General features: G+C 41.3%; 1 protein-coding gene across 1 annotated transcript in view; it reads right to left on the reverse strand.

The window, feature by feature from the left end:
• Positions 1-385: 385 nt before the first annotated feature.
• LOC123588398 (piwi-like protein 1) overlaps positions 386-21,086 on the reverse strand; it is a 36,091-nt gene continuing 15,390 nt past the window's right edge. The window contains exons 11-20 of the mRNA XM_045459276.1: positions 20,615-20,729; positions 19,936-20,123; positions 19,296-19,368; positions 6,168-6,368; positions 5,919-6,022; positions 3,374-3,444; positions 2,811-2,967; positions 2,124-2,249; positions 1,082-1,229; positions 386-918 (exon numbers count right to left, since the gene is read on the reverse strand). Coding sequence (XP_045315232.1) covers positions 802-918; positions 1,082-1,229; positions 2,124-2,249; positions 2,811-2,967; positions 3,374-3,444; positions 5,919-6,022; positions 6,168-6,368; positions 19,296-19,368; positions 19,936-20,123; positions 20,615-20,729 — 1,300 coding nt within the window. The 3' untranslated portion in view covers positions 386-801. The remainder of the gene's footprint in view (positions 919-1,081; positions 1,230-2,123; positions 2,250-2,810; positions 2,968-3,373; positions 3,445-5,918; positions 6,023-6,167; positions 6,369-19,295; positions 19,369-19,935; positions 20,124-20,614; positions 20,730-21,086) is intronic.

Below are 21,086 nucleotides of genomic sequence, written 5' to 3' on the forward strand. Positions count from 1 at the left end.
TAGTTTTAAGGGAAGAGAGAGAAAAAAAGTATCTGTTTTCAAGAAAGACACAATAGCTTCATTTTAACAAATTACCCAGGACCCTTTTGATTACAGTCCAGTTAACAATAACGTCCCACTTGGAACATACACAAGAGAATGAATTAGTCAGAAGTGCTAATAGAGCTCTTCATTTTGCTTCCTTGTGGAAAAAGTGACAAAACATTTTGATGTTCCTAAGCTGTCAACTCTTAAAGCAAAAGGCTCTCCTCATTACATCTACCAGAGATACATTTCAAATTTCCACCCCAGTCCAAAGAGTAATCGATACTACATACATGTTATTTCTTTCATACAAAGTTTTAATTAACACAAATAAATCCCCATTTAATTTTGCCTCTTTTTTTTTTTTAGAGCTTTGCTGTTCTTTAAGAGCTAAGTGTTTCAAAAAGGTATTATTTTCCAAGTATAATCTACCTGTGCACGTGACTAATGTCCAGCCACTACACTGAGTACAGTAACTTGCTCAGAACACCAAGTGTTCAGGCATGGTCAATCATAAAGTCACTGTAATGCATTTCAAAGGTGGATTGCAAGACAAAACCCTCACAGCCCATTTTCCTGCCTGGAAAATAGAAGGGTCATGTTCAGTCAGTGGTAGTATTGCCCAAAGCATGCGCCACTCTGAACCCTCATGTCTAACCAATAATGATTATAATTTAAAACTGCATCGAGGAAAGTATCTCAGAAGGACAACTTAAAAAGGAAAAATAAGTTCACAAATGGTGGCTTTCAACAAGTCGTCAGGCTCTCTTCTGTGGGTCACAGGTAAAAGAGACGGCTTGCCAGGGAATAGTGTGGTTCTTGGTGGATACTCTGGCCCACAAGGTAAGCCAGTTTATGGGCATAGTGACAAGGAGCAGGGACTCGAATGACACCCTTTAGTGGGAAGAAGAACAACAACAACAAAAATTAAGCTTCTCTCTACGTTCCCTAAATGTAACTTTTCAGAGATACCAATTCAAAGGTTCAGAAAGTATAGATTTAATTTCAAACAATTTTACAGATCTATAGGAAAATCCATATCAAAAAAAGTACTTACTGACAAATTATAATACATGTGGCATAGTCTGTAAGTTAGACACTGTATTCCATCTGGGGTGAAGTGAACAGTGTCATGGATAACATTATAGTGAGTGGGAGTGACAGTACCATCTTTCACAGACTGGCTCACGATAAAAAAGTCATACCTGGAATCACACAACACAGGAATACAGCATGTCAGCTTATTTTCAGAAAGAAAAAACAACATAGCAAATCTAGTATCTGACGTGACATGAATGGACAGAAATCCATTCTATGGACAAGTTTCCTTTACATTTAGAAGCCTGCCTGACTGTTGAGCAATGATTGGGGAAAGCAAGTCTACAAAGGGCAGTGCAACCATCAATACAAGCAAACAAGTAATAATGCTCTCATGATTTCTACAAAAGCATCTGTGCTGATGCCTAGATGCAGAAACTTGAAGTTGGCATGTTGGATACGATCGTGGACACTGAGTTTAGAGTTCCAGGGATGAACACCTTCTCCTCTTCCCAGAAAGTCACCAGAATCCATTCAAAGTCCCCAATGATAGAAAAGGCAAGGTTCATCAACTTCTTGTAGCTCACGGGTTTTTATGTGTACTATGTTCTGCTTGGTGTTGATCTTACTTTCTTTCCACTTGCTTTTCTCTTCATTCTTTTCCTGCCCTCTCCTAGATTGATCGATGTTTGTCCTTCCTTAATCTTACTATGTTTCTCCCTGTCTGATGCTATGAAGGTCCTGTTTGTTTCCCATTCAGGGTTCTGCATAGTTCTTTCATTTGGCAGAATGGATGAGTCTCCATTTGACCAGGAGTCCTGCCATCCTTCCCAACAACTGCAGAATCTCAGAATGGTAAGCATATGTAAATTCTAGGAGAAGACAACTGAAGACAGAAACCTCTATAATTCCATGTGTATCTGTTTATATAATTTTTTCACCATCTTTAGGTCAATTCTTTCTCCTCCAAACCATGCAAACCTTTTTTTAGAAGAAAAAAAATAACGTTTCTGTTTGAATAAAAGGGAACCTTTATTTAAATAAATAAAAGAATGGCTTACCATTGCCTCTTGGTCACCTCCACATCAATAACCGTTCCTGGAAGTGGATTTTGAAGTCTTCCTTGATACTCAGCAAAAAATCTGGTATTTATTCGTTTCTTCACCACAACGACAGTTAGTCGGACCCTTAAGAGTTACGATTGGTGTCACTAGGTGTGCCCCGTTATCTCAGAAGCATTCAGAGGTTGAAACACCACACAGACAGGATTAAGAAGAATCTGCAAAAGACTGCTCCCCACACACCCCAGTTTTATGGTCCTAGTTCTGTGTGCCTGACTCAAGCAGTAAAAGAGGTTCCTATTCACAGCCACCCACATCATAGGGGGAGGAACTTCTTCACAAGGTCAGGACCCCTCCTACCTATGCTGGGCACCAGGGTTCACCCACAAACAGATGAGGCCAGAGGAGGCAGTTGAGAGGAATTCTCCAGCCCTCGACTGACACAACTCCAGAAGAAAGGAGTTGCATAAACACGAACCATCGACCAGCTATTATCATGGATTTTAATGAATATCTGAGGTTAAGAAGCCCCCGCTACATGAAGGGTGGCAGGGAGATTAGGAAAAAGGAAAGTTCATGGGAGCTCCAAAGGAAGAACACAATCTGGAATGTTTCAGTTCTGCTCTGCACTCTTGACTTGGGTGTGGAGCAGAATGTCAAAGAATCTGCATTTTACAACTTATATACTTAGACTCGTCGCCGTAAACAGATTTTAAGGAGGACCGAATCTGTGGTACTTCGTGTTCAATCAGTGCTTGAAGCTGACCGTCCCCCACTCCATCCCGATACACAATGATGGATTGTGGCAGAAATAGATTATGTTTATACCAGAGCTTCAGGGCAGCTGAAAGGAAACGAGAAACACAGATAAATAGACAGTAACTGGGAACAAACTGGCCACTGCTATTTGTAACAACTCCTAGGTTCAGTTTTTCAACACTGTAGCCTCCAGGACACTTTCACAGCTTTTAGGCCTTCAGGCTAGCTCAGGGTTTCTCAACAGCACTACTACTGAAATTCTGAGCCAGGTAATTCTTTGTGGTGGTGACGGTAGGCGTGTTGTTGTCTTCTGCATCATTCCTGATCTCTACCCACTAACTAGATGCCAGTAGCACTTCCATCCCAGTTGTGACAACCAAGAGTGTCTTTAGGCATTGCCAAAAATCTCCTGGAGGATAATCTCTCCACTAATGGCCAACTAGTATATACAACTATAAAGTCAGGCACTCCAACCTCCAGGGGACACTGACCTTCCAAGCAGGCTTTCAGCCCACTCACAAGCTCCTGCCCCGCTTCTTGGAAGACACACTGAGAGAACCACCTGTTTGGAGAAACATAAGCCATTAGTTTGGCAAACAGGATTCTTAAAATTTCATCATTTTGATGCTGAGTTAATCTAGGACTTCCAAAAAAAAAAAAAAAAGTCACTATCAGTAGCTGAGGATCCATTTGAGGATCCATTCTTTCATTTCCCTGCAGAGATCAAAACATTAGTCTCTTCTGGTATCTTAGGCATTTAATAAGATTCTGAATGGACACAAATAGTGATATAGAATGGAAGCATTGGGGCGCCTGGGTGGCGCAGTCGGTTAAGCGTCCGACTTCAGCCAGGTCACGATCTCGCGGTCCGTGAGTTCGAGCCCCGCGTCGGGCTCTGGGCTGATGGCTCAGAGCCTGGAGACTGTTTCCGATTCTGTGTCTCCCTCTCTCTCTGCCCCTCCCCCGTTCATGCTCTGTCTCTCTCTGTCCCAAAAATAAATAAACTTTGAAAAAAAAAAAATTTAGAATGGAAGCATTGATTAACATTGCCACAAATTATTCATACTTTCAAAGTGCTGACTACTGCTATCTCACCCACTGGTGGACACCACAAAATAAATAGACTGTTTTCCTGGAGATTCCTGCTTCCAGGCTGATGCCTTAAACAATGGTTCATCCATAATAATCTGCTTTGAAGGAGCAATCTGCTTTGGAATGGCAATAGCTACTTGACCGTGTGCCAATAGATCAATAGTTGTCTCAACGTTATTGTTTTTTCTTTTGTAAATATTTTGAGAGAGAGAGGCAGAGAGAGGCAGAGAGAGGCAGAGAGATAATCCTAATCAAGCTCCCCATTCACGAACCATGAGATAATGACCTGAGCCAAAATCAAGAGTCAGATAATTAACCAACCGAGCCACCCAGGCACCTCTGGTCTCAGTATTCTATCCCCTGTGATTTAATTCGTTCAAAGTATTACAATGACTTGACATGATACAACATATTTGTCTGCCTCTTTTTCGGTATTTACATTCTATGAGAAGAGATGATGCTTTTGGGCACTACATTTTCACGGCTCTTTTCGCAGCATTTGAACATAGCAAGTGCTCAAAAAGCTCTCTGAACCAGGGACACTGGGTGGCTCTGTCAGTTGAGCATCTGACTCCTGGTTTTGGTTCAGATCATGATCTCACAGTTCATGGTTTCAAGCCCCGTTTCAGGCTCTGCACTGACAGCATGGAGCCTGCCTGGGATTCTCTCTCTCTCTTTCTCTCTCTGCCCCTCTTCTGCTCACTCTCTCTCTGTCACTCTCAAAATAAAATTTTAAAAATTATCTATGAACTAAATGAAAGCTTAATTTCCTCCCCATTATTTTCAAATTCCCTTCCCCACACAAAAAAAACAAAACAATGTTACTGTATGGAAATAGAGTATGACTGGGAAAAAAATGGTCATTTATGAAAATAAAGATGAATCCTCAAAAGAAAACTCTCGAATTATACCTAGTGGGTCACATTCATCATTAAACATAGCAGTGATTTGTGACGGTCATACATGTCCTAATGCTCAGGAAACTATAAAGTGTGTGCAAACTCATCTAAAGGTGGATTCTATTCTAAGCCCAGAAAACAGAAGTGTTCCTGGAGCAAAGGAGAAGCACGGGGTATGGAAGCAGGTCTTCTTTGGCAGGTGCATTACATATGAACGTATGAAGACAACATCCCATATCTATGAGCTACTGGTTGCATTCCTAGTTGGTCTTCCCCATGCACACACTCAGTTCTTTCCCATGGCTGATGGTCCCCATGCAGAGACCCACTGATAAGAGCCTTTGGTAGGCAGAATCCTACCTGTCCTAATCCCCAGGACTGTGACTATCAGGAGATATTGTCCCGTGATTATGTCCTGTGACACAGTTTACTTTATAAGGAGATTTTCCAGATGGACTGTATCTAATCTCATGAGCCCCCTTAAAAGTAGAGAGTTTTCTCTGGCTGATGGCAGAGGAGAAGGAGATGTTTGAAGCAGAACAAGGACTCAAGGTGCCCTGGGGGATCAGGGCATGTAAGAAGGAATGTGGATGAAATGGTAGGAATGGAGACTGGCCGGCAGGTGGCAGCCAGCAAGAAAATGAGGACCTCCATCCTTGGTCTACAAAAAAAATGAATTCTGCCAAAAGGACGTGCCCTTGGATTCTCCAGACCAGAATGTGGCTTGGCTGACACTTTAACCTCTGCCGTATGAGGACCTGAGAGCCATGTGGTGCCAGATGGCTGACCCACAGACCTGTGTGCAGACACATGAGTGTCATCTTAAAGTGCCATATTTGTCATCATTTGTTATGCAGCTATAGAAAAATCATACAGAGGCTTCCACACAAAATGTTTTTGGAGCATAACCTTGCCAGAAGAGGAGCAGTACAAGGTGGCTAAGAACACATTGTCTGTGGACCTTGCTAAGGAGCATTAGTTACGCCCACTCTCCTGCTTGTCCAGCCAGCTGCCAACTGAACCATGTCTGCCAGAGCCCACTCACTGTGTTAATTCCTGATTGACGCTGGACACGAAGCCTGCAATGGACTTCCGTCGATTTACAATATCGTGGAAACAGTCAATACCGACGAACATTGCATTCCGTAACTGAAAGGTTTAAGAAGGGAGTCCATTGAGTTAGGACAAAACGTGAGCAAAATTAAGCAATTACATGTTAAAGAGAGTCAAATACAGTCTTAGCAAATTCAATGAAACAACTGAAATAAAGAGAAGGCAAAGAAATCCAACATACTCCTGTTTCCACCTTCCAGAGGGCTCCTCCCATCTTGCAGTTCATCTGCTGGGCAATCTTTGTAGCAATGGTCATCAGCGTCTGGGGTTTGTCTAAGGTCCGTGCCACCACACACTGGCTTGGGATGGGGCAATTGACGCACAGGTATTTTTTAATGCCATCATACAGGTCTTTCCTGTCACTGGACAGCACACAAAGGACCTTGAAAGAAAGCAAAGATGAAACTGTCCAAGATGCAACCACAGTGACAGGAGAAATGGACAGGAGAAATCAAGGAAGATATTTAGGTGGAACACTGATAAAGCAGAGTCCATTTATTCAATAGCTGATCTGTTAAAGGTCTGGAATCCTGTTACATTAAATAATTGTAAAGTGTGTAGAAGAGAGTCTGGGAGCCAGGCACAGGCGATATGCATCGATTGTTTGAACTTGCAAAGTCTGTACATCCTGGTTATTCTGTTTCTAGGAGTTTATCATGAAGTTATCAAGGAAGGGTTAAAACACAGATTGAAGCATACCATTCTCAGGACAGTCACCACTTCCAGTTGCAGACTATGTGAGAAGCACTTGCCAAGCTTTGTACTCAACTCAATTAATTCCTCAACAACCTACTGAGATGAATACTAGTATCCCCATCTTATCTCCAAGCAAACACGCTCAGGAGTTATGGGAACCACCAGATTCGCAGGCAGCAGAGCAAGGTTTCCTATATGTGCTCAAACCTCCAGCAGGACACAGAGCCATGAGGAAGAGCCATTACTGCTTGCTGGTTTCTGACTATAATGGGAAAATCCTCAATATATTATTTTTACCATGATGATGCCTTCAGCAAGATTTTTTTTGGCAAATATCCTTGATCAGATTAGGGAAATTGTTTTAATGTTTATTTTGACAGAGACAGAGAACAGGGGAGGGGCAGAGAGAGGGAGACCCAGAATCCAAAGCTGTCTCCATGCTCTGAGCTGTCAGCACAGAACCCAACATGGGGCTCGAACTTCTGAACCGTGAGATCATGACCTGAGCCAAAGTTGGATGCTCAACTGACTGAGCCACCCAGGCACCCCAGGAAATTCTTATTCTAGATTAAATGAGTTTTTCTTTTCACATAAGAAATGTGGAATTCTATCAAATGCATTATCTGCATTTTTTTCAGTTGCAATCATTTTTCCTATAATTCACAATACTAACCAGCTAATTACTTCTCTTTTTCTAAAAACTGAATTTCAAGTTTTCAGATCTACTAGCACCCCCCTGGACCATGGTGTTCTCCTAATATTTTTTTTTTTAGCCTCCAAGGAATCTTAATCATGAACTCTCCTTGTTCTTAATGTTGTCAAGTCTCTTTTGGCCTCTTTTCTTCACACTTGACAACCTCAAGTTTCAATATTCTTGGCTTCAGATTTGTTGTTCTGTTTAGTTTCTGCTTTTTGTTATTTCCTCCTGCTTTATTTTGGTTCATTCTGTTCTTAGCGCATTAAAATTTAGACTTCATTCTCAATGCATTCACTGAGGGCCAGGAGTCCCCATTGTTATTAGTTTGCTGTTTTATACAGGTCTTGATACATACTACTTATATGGTCTAAGTTTTTTTTTAACTTCCATTAATATTCTTCTTTTTTTAAGGAAAAAAAAAATGTTTATTTTGAGAAGAGTGTGTGGGAGGGGCAGAGAGAGAAAGAATCCAAGCAGGCTCTGTCTGCACTGTCAGCATGGAGCCTGATGCAGAGCTCAGACTCACAAACCTTGAGATCATGACCTGAGCCAAAATCAATTGGATGTTTAACCAACGGAGCAACCCAGGTGCCCTTCCATTGATATTATCCTAATATAATTGATACTTACAAGTAATTCTTCGGTTTTTAAATGTACGTGGACTAATGATTTCTACTTGCAGTGGACTGTAGTCACTGTGTGTTTTTGATAGTAATGTCAGTCCTTCATTATTGGTTTAGGATTTCTCCATGTCCACTGGGATCACTTAAGTATAAAGCTGAACTAACTTACAGATACGTTTTGAAAAGCACCTAATCTTTTGGGTACAGATTACACACACACACACACACACACACACACACACTTTTCCCTCCTTATATGTATATATTTATATATTATCTGGTAAGTCAAGCTTTTAAATATGAGTTTAAAATCTTCTAGATTGGAATCCCGGAAGATGGTGGCTTAGGAGGACGTTGGGCTCACCGCACGTCCTGCTGATCACTTAGATTCCACCTACACCTGCCTAAATAACCCAGAAAACCGCCAGAGGATTAGCAGAACGGAGTCACTGGAGCCAAGCGCAGACGAGAGGCCCACGGAAGAGGGTAGGAAGGGCGGTGAGGCGCTGCACGGACTGGCGGGAGGGAGCCGGGGCGGAGGGGCAGCCTGCCGGCCAAGCAGAGCCCCCGAGTCTGGCTGGCAAAAGCGGAGGGGCCGGACAGACTGTGTTCCAACAGCAAGCGCGACTGAGTGTCTGGGAGGTCATAAGTTAACAGCTCTGCTCAGAAAGCGGGAAGGCTGGAGGACAAAGGGAGGGAGAGCTGCTGAGCCCCCGGACGACAGAGCTCAGCTTGGTGGGGAACAAAGGCGCTCGCCAGTGCCATCTCCCCCACCCATCCCCCCGCCAAAATCCCAAAGGGAACCAGTTCCTGCCAGGGAACTTCCTTGCTCCTCCGCGCAAACACCCAACTCTGTGCTTCTGCGGAGCCAAACCTCCAGCAGCAGATCTGACTCCCTCCTGCTGCCACAGGGCCCCTCCTGAAGTGGATCACCTAAGGAGAAGTGAGCTAAGCCTGCCCCTCCTGCCCCCGTGCACCTTGCCTACCCACTCCAGCTAATACACCAGATCCCCAGCACCACAAGCCTGGCAGTGTGCAAGTAGCTCAGATGGCCACGCCGCCCCACAGTGAATCCTGCCCCTAGGAAAGGGGAAGAGAAGGCACACACCAGTCTGACTGTGGCCCCAGCGGTGGGCTGGGGGCAGACATCAGGTCTGACTGCGACTCCGCCCACCAGCTCCAGTTATACACCACAGCACAGGAGAAGTGCCCTGCAGGTCCGCACCACTCCAGGGACTATCCAAAATGACCAAACGGAAGAATTCCCCTCAGAAGAATCTCCAGGAAATAACAACAGCTAATGAACTGATCAGAAAGGATTTAAATAATATAACAGAAAGTGAATTTAGAATAATAGTCATAAAATTAATCGCTGGGCTTGAAAACAGTATAGAGGACAGCAGAGAATCTCTTGCTACAGAGATCAAGGGACTGAGGAACAGTCACGAGGAGCTGAAAAACGCTTTAAACGAAATGCAAAACAAAATGGAAACCACAACGGCTCGGATTGAAGAGGCAGAGGAGAGAATAGGTGAACTAGAAGATAAAGTTATGGAAAAAGAGGAAGTTGAGAGAAAGAGATAAAAAAATCCAGGAGTATGAGGGGAAAATTAGAGAACTAAGTGATACACTAAAAAGAAATAATATATGCATAATTGGTATCCCAGACGAGGAAGAGAGAGGGAAAGGTGCTGAAGGGGTACTTGATGAAATAATAGCTGAGAACTTCCCTGAACTGGAGAAGGAAAAAGGCATTGAAATCCAAGAGGCACAGAGAACTCCCTTCAGACGGAACTTGAATCGATCTTCTGCATGACATATCATAGTGAAACTGGCAAAATACAAGGATAAAGAGAAACTTCTGAGCGCAGCAAGGGATAAACGTGCCCTCACATATAAAGGGAGACCTATAAGACTCGTGACTGATCTCTCTTTTGAAACTTGGCAGGCCAGAAAGAATTGGCATGATATCTTCAGTGTGCTAAACAGAAAAAATATGCAGCCAAGAATCCTTTATCCAGCAAGTCTGTCATTTAGAATAGAAGGAGAGATAAAGGTCTTCCCCAACAAACAAAAACTGAAGGAATTTGTCACCACTAAACCAGCCCTACAAGAGATCCTAAGGGGGACCCTGTGAGACAAAGTACCAGAGACATCACTACAAGCATAAAACATACAGACATCACAATGACTCTAAACCCGTATCTTTCTATAATAACACTGAATGTAAATGGATTAAATGCGCCAACCAAAAGACATAGGGTATCAGAATGGATAAAAAAACAAGACCCATCTATTTGCTGTCTACAAGAGACCCATTTTAGACCTGAGGACACCTTTAGATTGAGAGTGAGGGGATGGAGAACTATTTATCATGCTACTGGAAGCCAAAAGAAAGCTGGAGTAGCCATACTTCTATCAGACAAACTAGACTTTAAATTAAAGGCTGTAACAAGAGATGAAGAAGGGCATTATATAATCATTACAGGGTCTATCCATCAGGAAGAGCTAACAATTATAAATGTCTATGCGCCGAATACCGGAGCCCCCAAATATATAAAACAATTACTCATAAACATAAGCAACCTTATTGATAAGAATGTGGTAATTGCAGGGGACTTTAACATCCCACTTACAGAAATGGATAGATCATCTAGACACACGGTCAATAAAGAAACAAGGGCCCTGAATGATACATTGGATCAGATGGACTTGACAGATACATTTAGAACTCTGCATCCCAAATCAACAGAATATACTTTCTTCTCGAGTGCACATGGAACATTCTCCAAGATAGATCATATACTGGGTCACAAGACAGCCCTTCATAAGTTCACAAGAATTGAAATTATACCATGCATACTTTCAGACCACAATGCTATGAAGCTTGAAATCAACCACAGGAAAAAGTCTAGAAAACCTCCAAAAGCATGGAGGTTAAAGAACACCTTACTAAAGAATGAGTGGGTCAACCAGGCAATTAGAGAAGAAATTAAAAAATATATGGAAACAAACGAAAATGAAAATACAACAATCCAAATGCTTTGGGACGCAGCGAAGGCAGTCCTGAGAGGAAAATACATCGCAATCCAGGCCTATCTCAAAAAACAAGAAAAATCCCAAATACAAAATCTAACAGCACACCTAAAGGAAATAGAAGCAGAACAGCAAAGGCAGCCTAAACCCAGCAGAGGAAGAGAAATAATAAAGATCAGAGCAGAAATAAACAATATACAATCTAAAAAAACTGTAGAGCAGATCAACGAAACCAAGAGTTGGTTTTTTGAAAAAATAAACAAAATTGACAAACCTCTAGCCAGGCTTCTCAAAAAGAAAAGGGAGATGACCCAAATAGATAAAATCATGTATGAAAATGGGATTATTACAACCAATCCCTCAGAGATACAAACAATTATCAGGGAATACTATGAAAAATTATATGCCAACAAATTGGACAACCTGGAAGAAATGGACAAATTCCTAAACACCCACACACTTCCAAAACGCAATCAGGAGGAAATAGAAAGCTTGAACAGACCCATAACCAGCGAAGAAATTGAATCGGTTATCAAAAATCTCCCAACAAATAAGAGTCCAGGACCAGATGGCTTCCCAGGGGAGTTCTACCAGACGTTTAAAGCAGAGATAATACCTATCCTTCTCAAGCTATTCCAAGAAATAGAAAGGGAAGGAAAACTTCCAGACTCATTCTATGAAGCCAGTATTACTTTGATTCCTAAACCAGACAGAGACCCAGTAAAAAAAGAGAACTCCAGGCCAATATCCCTGATGAATATGGATGCAAAAATTCTCAATAAGATACTAGCAAATCGAATTCAACGGCATATAAAAAGAAGTATTCACCATGATCAAGTGGGATTCATTCCTGGGATGCAGGGCTGGTTCCACATTCGCAAATCAACATGATACATCACATTAATAAAAAAAAAGAGAAGAACCATATGATCCTGTCAATCGATGCAGAAAAGGCCCTTGACAAAATTCAGCACCCTTTCTTAATAAAAACCCTTGAGAAAGTCGGGATAGAAGGAACATACTTAAAGATCATTGGGGCGCCTGGGTGGCGCAGTCGGTTAAGCGTCCGACTTCAGCCAGGTCACGATCTCGCGGTCCGTGAGTTCGAGCCCCGCGTCAGGCTCTGGGCTCAGAGCCTGGAGCCTGTTTCCGATTCTGTGTCTCCCTCTCTCTCTGCCCCTCCCCCGTTCATGCTCCGTCTCTCTCTGTCCCAAAAATAAATAAAACGTTGAAAAAAAAATTATAAAAAGATCATAAAAGCCATTTATGAAAAGCCCATAGCTAACATCATCCTCAATGGGGAAAAACCGAGAGCTTTTTCCCTGAGATCAGGAACACGAAAGGGATGCCCACTCTCACCGCTGTTGTTTAACATAGTGTTGGAAGTTCTAGCATCAGCAATCAGACAACAAAAGGAAATCAAAGGCATCAAAATTGGCAAAGATGAAGTCAAGCTTTCGCTTTTTGCAGATGACATGATATTATACATGGAAAATCTGATAGACTCCACCAAAAGTCTGCTAGAACTGATACATGAATTCAGCAAAGTTGCAGGATACAAAATCAATGTACTGAAATCAGTTGCATTCTTATACACTAACAATGAAGCAACAGAAAGACAAATAAAGAAACTGATCCCATTCACAATTGCACCAAGAAGCATAAAATACCTAGGAATAAATCTAACCAAAGATGTAAAAGATCTGTATGCTGAAAACTATAGAAAGCTTATGAAGGTAATTGAAGAAGATATAAAGAAATGGAAAGACATTCCCTGCTCATGGATTGGAAGAATAAATATTGTCAAAATGCCAATACTACCCAAAGCTATCTACACATTCAATGCAATCCCAATCAAAATTGCACCAGCATTCTTCTCGAAGCTAGAAGAAGCAATTCTAAAATTCATATGGAACCACAAAAGGCCCCGAATAGCCAAAGTAATTCTGAAGAAGAAGACCAAAGCAGGAAGCATCACAATCCCAGACTTTAGTCTCTACTATAAAGCTGTAATCATCAAGACAGCATGGTATTGGCACAAAAACAGACACATAGACCAATGGAATAGAATAGAAACCCCAGAACTAGACCCACAAACGTATGGCCAACTCATCTTTGACAAAGTAGGAAAGAACATCCAATGGAAAAAAAGACAGTGTCTTTAACAAATGGTGCTGGGAGAACTGGACAGCAACATGCAGAAGGTTGAAACTAGACCACTTTCTCACACCATTCACAAAAATAAACTCAAAATGGATAAAGGACCTGAATGCGAGACAGGAAACCATCAAAACCCTAGAGGAGAAAGCAGGAAAAGACCTCTCTGACCTCAGCCATAGCAATCTCTTACTCGACACATCCCCAAAGGCAAGGGAATTAAAAGCAAAAATGAATTACTGGGACCTTATGAAGATAAAAAGCTTCTGCACGGCAAAGGAAACAACCAACAAAACGAAAAGGCAACCAGCGGAATGGGAAAAGATATTTGCAAATGACATATCGGACAAAGGGCTAGTATCCAAAATCTATAAAGAGCTCACCAAACTCCACACCCGAAAAACAAATAACCCAGGGAAGAAATGGGCAGAAAACATGAATAGACACTTCTCTCAAGAAGACATCCGGATGGCCAACAGGCACATGAAAAGATGTTCAACGTCGCTCCTTATCAGGGAAATACAAATCAAAACCACACTCAGATATTACCTCACGCCAGTCAGAGTGGCCAAAATGAACAAATCAGGAGACTATAGATGCTGGAGAGGATGTGGAGAAACAGGAACCCTCTTGCACTGTTGGTGGGAATGCAAATTGTTGCAACCGCTCTGGAAAGCGGTGTGGAGGTTCCTCAGAAAATTAAAAATAGACCTACCCTATGACCCAGCAATAGCACTGCTAGGAATTTACCCAAGGGATACAGGAGTACTGATGCACAGGGGCACTTGTACCCCAATGTTTATAGCAGCACTCTCAACGATAGCCAAATTATGGGAAGAGCCTAAACGTCCTTCAACTGATGAATGGATAAAGAAATTGTGGTTTATATACACAATGGAATACTACATGGCAATGAGAAAGAATGAAATATGGCCTTTTGTAGCAACATGGATGGAACTGGAGAGTGTGATGGTAAGTGAAATAAGCCATACAGAGAACGACAGATACCATATGGTTTCACTCTTTTGTGGATCCTGAGAAACTTAACAGAAACCCATGGGGGAGGGGAAGGGAAAAAAAAAAAGAGGTTAGAGTGGGAGAGAGCCAAAGCATAGGAGACTGTTAAAAACTGAGAACAAACTGAGGGTTGATGGGGGGTGGGAGGGAGGGGAGGGTGGGTGATGGGTATTTAGGAGGGCACCTTTTGGGATGAGCACTGGGTGTTGTATGGAAACCAATTTGACAATAAATTTCATATATTGAAAAAAAAATCTTCTAGATTCTAATTTTTATGTGATGATTTCTGAGTTTTCTGAGAGTGGTCAGCTAACATTGTCTCCTACAACCAGCTTCTGGAGTAGCATGGACCTGTCTCCTCCTGAGGAGAACTTGTTCAAGCTTATGAAAATATAGGGGCATGCCTGTTTATGGCCTTGTTAAACTGGCTGAGCTCTAAAGTTAACGGCAATAAAAAGGAATGAAATCTTGCCATTCTCAACTATGTGGATGGAACTAGAGGGTATTATGCTAAGTGAAGTCAGAGAAAGACAAACATCATATGACTTCACTTGTATGAGAACATTAAGATACAAAACAGATGAACATAAGGGAAGGGAAACAAAAATAAAAACAGGGAGGGGGACAAAAACATAAGAGACTCTTAAATATGGAGAACAAACAGGGTTGCTGGAGGGGTTGTGGGGGGGGATGGGCTAAACGGGTAAAGGGGCATTAAGGAATCTACTCCTGTAATCATTGTGGCACTATATGCTAACTAACTTGGATGCAAATTTAAAAAAATAAATAAAAAATTTTAAAAAAGATTTACAGAGTTAAGATAGGAGAGAAGTAGAGAGATGATCCTAGCAAGTGGGGATGCTTTCTCCCAAAGTGTCTGCCCACCCTCTGAAAGGTTGGAGACTATGAACAGACAGCCTGAGAGAGAGAGGAGGACAGAAATTGAAGGCAATGCCCTGTCGAGGAAAGAGTACTAGAGATAGATTTTGAGTCTCTACCACTCAAAACTAAACAGATGAGCTTTAGAACACTACATATTAAGGCATGAAGCCACGGGAATGTTCAAGCTGATAGTTGTACCAATGTACACACCCACCATTTTGGAAAAGTGATAAGTAGCATCTAATGACAAGGGACCATTCTACTCCAAGGTAAATTGCCAACAGAAATGCATGTGCACAAAAGACATGTACTAAAGTATGCAAAACAGTACTCTAGATCATAGCAAAACTAGAGACATTCCACATGTCCATCAAGAATAGAATGGGTTAAGTGGAAAAAAAATGGGATACTACTAGAGCAAGAGAGCAAATAAACCACAGCTATATCCCACTAAAGGCGAAGCTCAAGGTTGAACAAAAAGAAAAACAGACCAAAAAGACTATGTAGGGACACCTGGGTGGCTCAGTCGGCTAAGCGTCTGACCTCAACTCAGATCATGGTCTCGCGGTTCATGAGTTCAAGCCCCGCTTCGGGCTCTATGCTGTCAGTTCAGAGGCTGGAGCCTGCTTCGGATTCTGTGTCTCTCTCTCACTCTGCCCCTCCCCCCCTCCCAAAAATAAATATTAAAAAAAGGACTATATGGTGGACTCTTTAGGGGCAAAATTCAAACACACATAACACGAAGCTCTGGTGACAGCAGTCGGGGGTGGGTAGTAGATGCATTAGGAGAACAGTAAGCATAAAGGAAACAGTCTACTTCACCGGAGGGTAAAAGATCATAATCCATTAAATGAGAATCCATGAGTCCATGTTTACATAAGTAAATAAATACATACTGGCACGAGTCAAGAAGAATGGAAAGGTCTTCCTAATAGAAAAACAACTAACAAACACAGAAGAGATGCCAAAAGCATAAAAACCACTGACTGGGGAGCACCATAATAAGCACTATTTTAGGCACAAATCATCAATGGATGCTAAAACTGGGGAGTGAAACTTCACCGAGAAACAGGAAATGTGCATGGTCTCAAAATGTCTCCCCCCAATTAACTGATTAATTACAAAGGGGGGGGAATTGTCACTTTAAAAATGGGGAAAACTACCAGACCTCATCTTGAATCAGATGATCCAAATTAAAATTACAAGTCAACACCACATGCTCCCAAACATGATGAGTTGAAAACAAGACGGTGTCGCTTCTGTGGTAATCCTGCAAGAGCACGTGACCTGACTCCAGCTGCAAAGAAACGGGCAAAGTCATACTGAGGACTGTTCTACAAAATAACTGACCAGCATACTTTCAGAATGTCAAGGCCATAGATCTCAAAGGCAGACCAAAGAAATTTTCCAGATTAAAAGTAGACTAAAAAGACACGGCCATCAGATGCCTCAGGTGACTCGGGGCACTTTGGGTGGCTCAGTTGGTTAAATGTCTGACTCTTGATTTGGGCTCAGGTCATGATCTCATAGTTCATGGGATCAAACCCCATGTCAGGCTCAGCACTAGCAGCAAGGAGCCTGCTTGAGATTCTCTCTCTTTCTCTCCGTCCCTCCCCCGGTTGTGTTCTTTCTGGAAAATAAATACATTAATTTAAAACAAAATAAATTCTTAAATGCCTCAGGTGATCCTAGAAGGACCCAATAATTTGGTTTCCTATAAAGGAGATGGTTGGTAGAATCGGAATTAGGCGGGTAGATGGATGAATGGCTCAGGAAAACACACGTACTGTTAATAATGACACACATGCATAAATGGACATATGTGTGTATGTTCTGTACATAAGGAGAGGGAGAGAATGATTTGCAGAAAAGGGGGTAGGTAGATGGAAAGGAGAGGGAGAGAGAACAATTATATGGATGTGTTAGAATGTATTATTTGTGGAATCCAGATGATGGCTGTAGAGAGCTTAGTACTGCCTTTGCAACTCTTCCTGTAAGTCTGAAATTGCATTAAAATATAAAGTTAAGAGAACTTAAGGTTCTAAATATTCATGAGAACAGAAACTGGAAGTTTCAGATTGATGTGTAATGGTTATTTGGAAAAGGAACACAGTAAGGTTCTCTGTTTAAAATAATGGGGACAATGTTTCCAGTTGGCACTTTTTACTGCAAATGTTTAATTTTCAGGAACCGGTTATTACAGGTGAGTGAATGTATTTTTATTCTTTTAGCCTTAAGTTTTTAACAAAATCCTAGATTTGTTTTTCACAGGAAGGAAATCAAACCAAAGAAATCCCCATAGCTTGAACACACTTATTTCCTGTTACTGCCTTACTCTTCCAACTCACACATTTATAGGAATTTAATTATTCAAACACTTGTGCTTCCTCACCATGCCTTGTTTAAACCAGTGAGCTATAGGGGGTTATGTGTATACACCATAAGGAGAATATATTCCCAAACTATCTGCGAATTGTTGGTAGTGTTACCACCAGTCCATATTGCATATCTGTGATGTTAAAATTTTATTTTAGATGTAATATAAATTTGTAGCTTGATGTCCTCTGGCCCCCCCACCTTACTGCCACACCGCTTTGAGATTTTTTAGCCGCATGGCTTCACCCCTGTTCACATACATGAATTCCCTCTCTACTCGATCTATGGAGATTTCCATTTGCACTTAAAGACCATTTTACACATAATTGTCAATCCTTGTGTTATGTGGTCATCCCCAATTGTGTGGCGTGCATAAGAAGGATTGTAGACATGCTCCCCCCAACTCCATCTGACAGAATACCTTACAATATTGAAGGAGCTACCTTGAGTAGAAGATACTATTCCAAAAAAGCAAAGTTAGGACAAATGACTCAAAGTGGGACAAGATCCCATTCAAGGGATAAAGACATCTTTTAAGACATTCCCACAATTAAAAAGGCAGTCTTGAGCTTTTCAGGCAGATGTTAAATGAGCAAAGAAATTCCTGTTTAGAGGATTTAAACAACTACCAAGGTTCTTTAACTCTGATTCTAACAAATGGAAACACTATGCTTTGCTGATTCCCAGTGAAGGCTTCCAGCTGAGGATCTAAGGCTGCAACACCGAAGAACAGAACAAAACACAGCACTCAACAAGGAACAGGAGGCAATACACAAAATTTAAGTACAATAGGATTTCAAAAATAAGACCTTTCATTTAAGAATGTGTATGGCTCATACAAGGTAGGCTTCAGAGTAGCCTAAAAGCCTCCAGAGTAGAAACTAAAAAGAGAAAAGTCTACCCTTTCTGTAAAGGACAATAGGAGAAACATCCTGGTTTCATGATCAAGAAACAAAGATCCCTTTAAAGATCATCCTGGAGGAGGAAGAAGGAATGCAAGATGGATTAGGAGAAAGAACCCCAGGAATGAAGAAGAAAAAAGTTGCCTTAGTAATTCAGATACAACATAATGACAACTTAGTCTAAGACACTGGATGGAGAAAAGGTAAGGAAAAGTCCTCACAAAAATACCAAAGTAGAGAACACATGCTGGACTAGAACGAGATCATGGACTTCAAAGGATACAGCTGGGGGTGGAGACAGGATGAATGTGATTACCATAATCCACCTTACTTTACATTTATATGGTGGTTTTCAGTTGCGAGATGTTTTTTCATTTTTTAATGATTGAGACAGAGAGAGAGAGAGGGAGAGAGAGGGAGAGAGCGCGCGCACACACTCTCTCAGTGTGTCTCTCAGTGTCTGAGACAGAGAGAGAGAGAGAGAGAGAGAGAGAGAGAGAGGCAGAGAGAGAGAGAGGAAGAGAGAGAACCCCAAGCAGGCTCAGAGCTGTCAGTGTAGAGCCCAACATGGGGTTCAATCCCATGAACTGTGAGATCATAATCTAAGCCAAAACCAAGAGTCAGACACTTAACTGACTGAACCATCCAGGCGCCTCTGTGAGATTTTAAAAAATAATAATTCCAAGTTCTCAAGCCTGAAAGAATTAGCATAACATGGTAACATTACCTAGTGGCTAAAACCCAACATTACCTAGTGGCTAAAACCCAAAAGGCTGTATTCAGCTACATGAGGGGGTAAATTTATATTTGTTTGCTAGTTTTGGAAACCACTGGCAACATTTCAAATTTAAAAATACAAACAAATGCAGTTTTAGGATAGTCACTAAGTAGTGTGCATATATACATATATAATAGACACTTACCATCTGTGTTTTGGATGACACATGGTTTTCTAAGATGGTTGTATAGGATTGGACTGTATCATTTACTTCAAGCCTAGAAAATAAGTATATATACTCTATATTCACCAGGTGACAAATAGTGAACATGTAACATTTTATGCAGCCAATGAAGCATGATATAAGATAAAACAAGATACTATGTTAAGTCAAGTACTTCAGTTGAAAGTTTGTTCTTAAAAATAAGGTCAATTTTTGGCTTCCTTAACATGTATCGCAATAGCCACAAACCATATATCACAAAAGACTATTTTAATACCTGTTGACTAGAATAGACTTTTTTTGTTTACAAACTTTCATTTTGATGCAGTGACTGATTCCTATAACTTAGTATCTTCTGATTCCAATTTTAGATTGATAACTGCTTTTAAATTTTTTTAATGTTTATTTTTTGAGGGGGGGGAGGGGCAGAGAGAGGGAGACACCGAATCCGAAGCAGGCTCCAGGATCCAAGCTGTCAGCACAGAGCCTGACGTGGGGCTCAAACTCACAAGCTGTAAGATCATGACCTGAGCCGAAGTCAGGCACTTAACTGACTGAGCCACCCAGGCACCCCTTGCTGACAACTAATTTTTAAATCGGATATAATTTCTGCCGTACTTACATTTTTGCGTCTCTCATAGCTATGCCCATGGTGGGTGTAACTTTCCGTAGGCTCTGTAGCAAGGACAAGGCTGCTCCATAATTTCTCCTAGGATATAGCACTAGCCAATGATCTAGTGACTTCACATTGAGTAAAGGTCCACTTCTAGTTTCTTTTGACCAATCTGCAAATTGTGGATGGGAATTGAACTGGAAGAGAATTCCAAGACAGACAGACATATATACATATATATTTTTTTAATGAAGTTTTATACACCATCGAAGAGCCTTTCCATCGTAAATCTGTGCTACTATTGAAACACTACAATTTTAAACTTCAGTCATAACTGAATGATATCTTTTTCCTTAAGATAGAGAGTAATACTGGAATTCCACCATGGGTCATTCTGGGCTGTTTTGGTTCTAGGTAGTTGACTCATAAGGGTGCATTTGGAAGATAATTTTGCCATGAGCAATGTCCACAGTACTAATAAAGATAAAACACAGTTTACTACATGCCAACCACGTTACATGCATTCTCATTGAACATCTGCTTACTGTCTCATAGAGAAAGGCAGGTAACCCAAGAAGAGAGAGTAGTCCCAGGTATTGACCTGAGTGAGTTCCTCTGTGTTATTATTCACCTGACCTCAAATAACTAAATGAGTAAGTGAAACATGGCCACTTTGAAATGGTCTTACCGCTCTGCTTCCTTGAAGAATTCTTACTTCTTTCATAATTCTTCCTGAGAAAGACACGAAGTTGGGGTCAAATTTCAAATCCCAAAGTTGGAGTTCCCTTTGTGCACTCTTATTTCTGAAAGTTAAAATTTCTAAAAATCAATCCAAATGAAATAAGCAAAGGCAATGATCCACTTATAAAATTCTCCTCTAATCTAAAGATGTCTTCTATTGTCCTCTGTGCTGACATGGTACAAAGAAGGTCCCTGGTACCCTGAAATCATGATGTCTTCGCTCTCACATTTGCACAGGGTCTTAGGATCTTTCTATATCATTCTCCCCCTCCAGACTTCCCCTAACTTTGCATTGACAGAAAAAAATAGAGTTGTTTCCCCCAAGATATCATTTTCGTCCCAACTGTCACATTTTAGTTGGAGAATCTGAGATGCCAGGGGTTCTACGCAGTCTCCACTTCAGGACACACACACACACA

Source organism: Leopardus geoffroyi, chromosome D3 (assembly GCF_018350155.1).
Source record: "Leopardus geoffroyi isolate Oge1 chromosome D3, O.geoffroyi_Oge1_pat1.0, whole genome shotgun sequence".
Classification (NCBI taxonomy): domain Eukaryota; kingdom Metazoa; phylum Chordata; class Mammalia; order Carnivora; family Felidae; genus Leopardus; species Leopardus geoffroyi.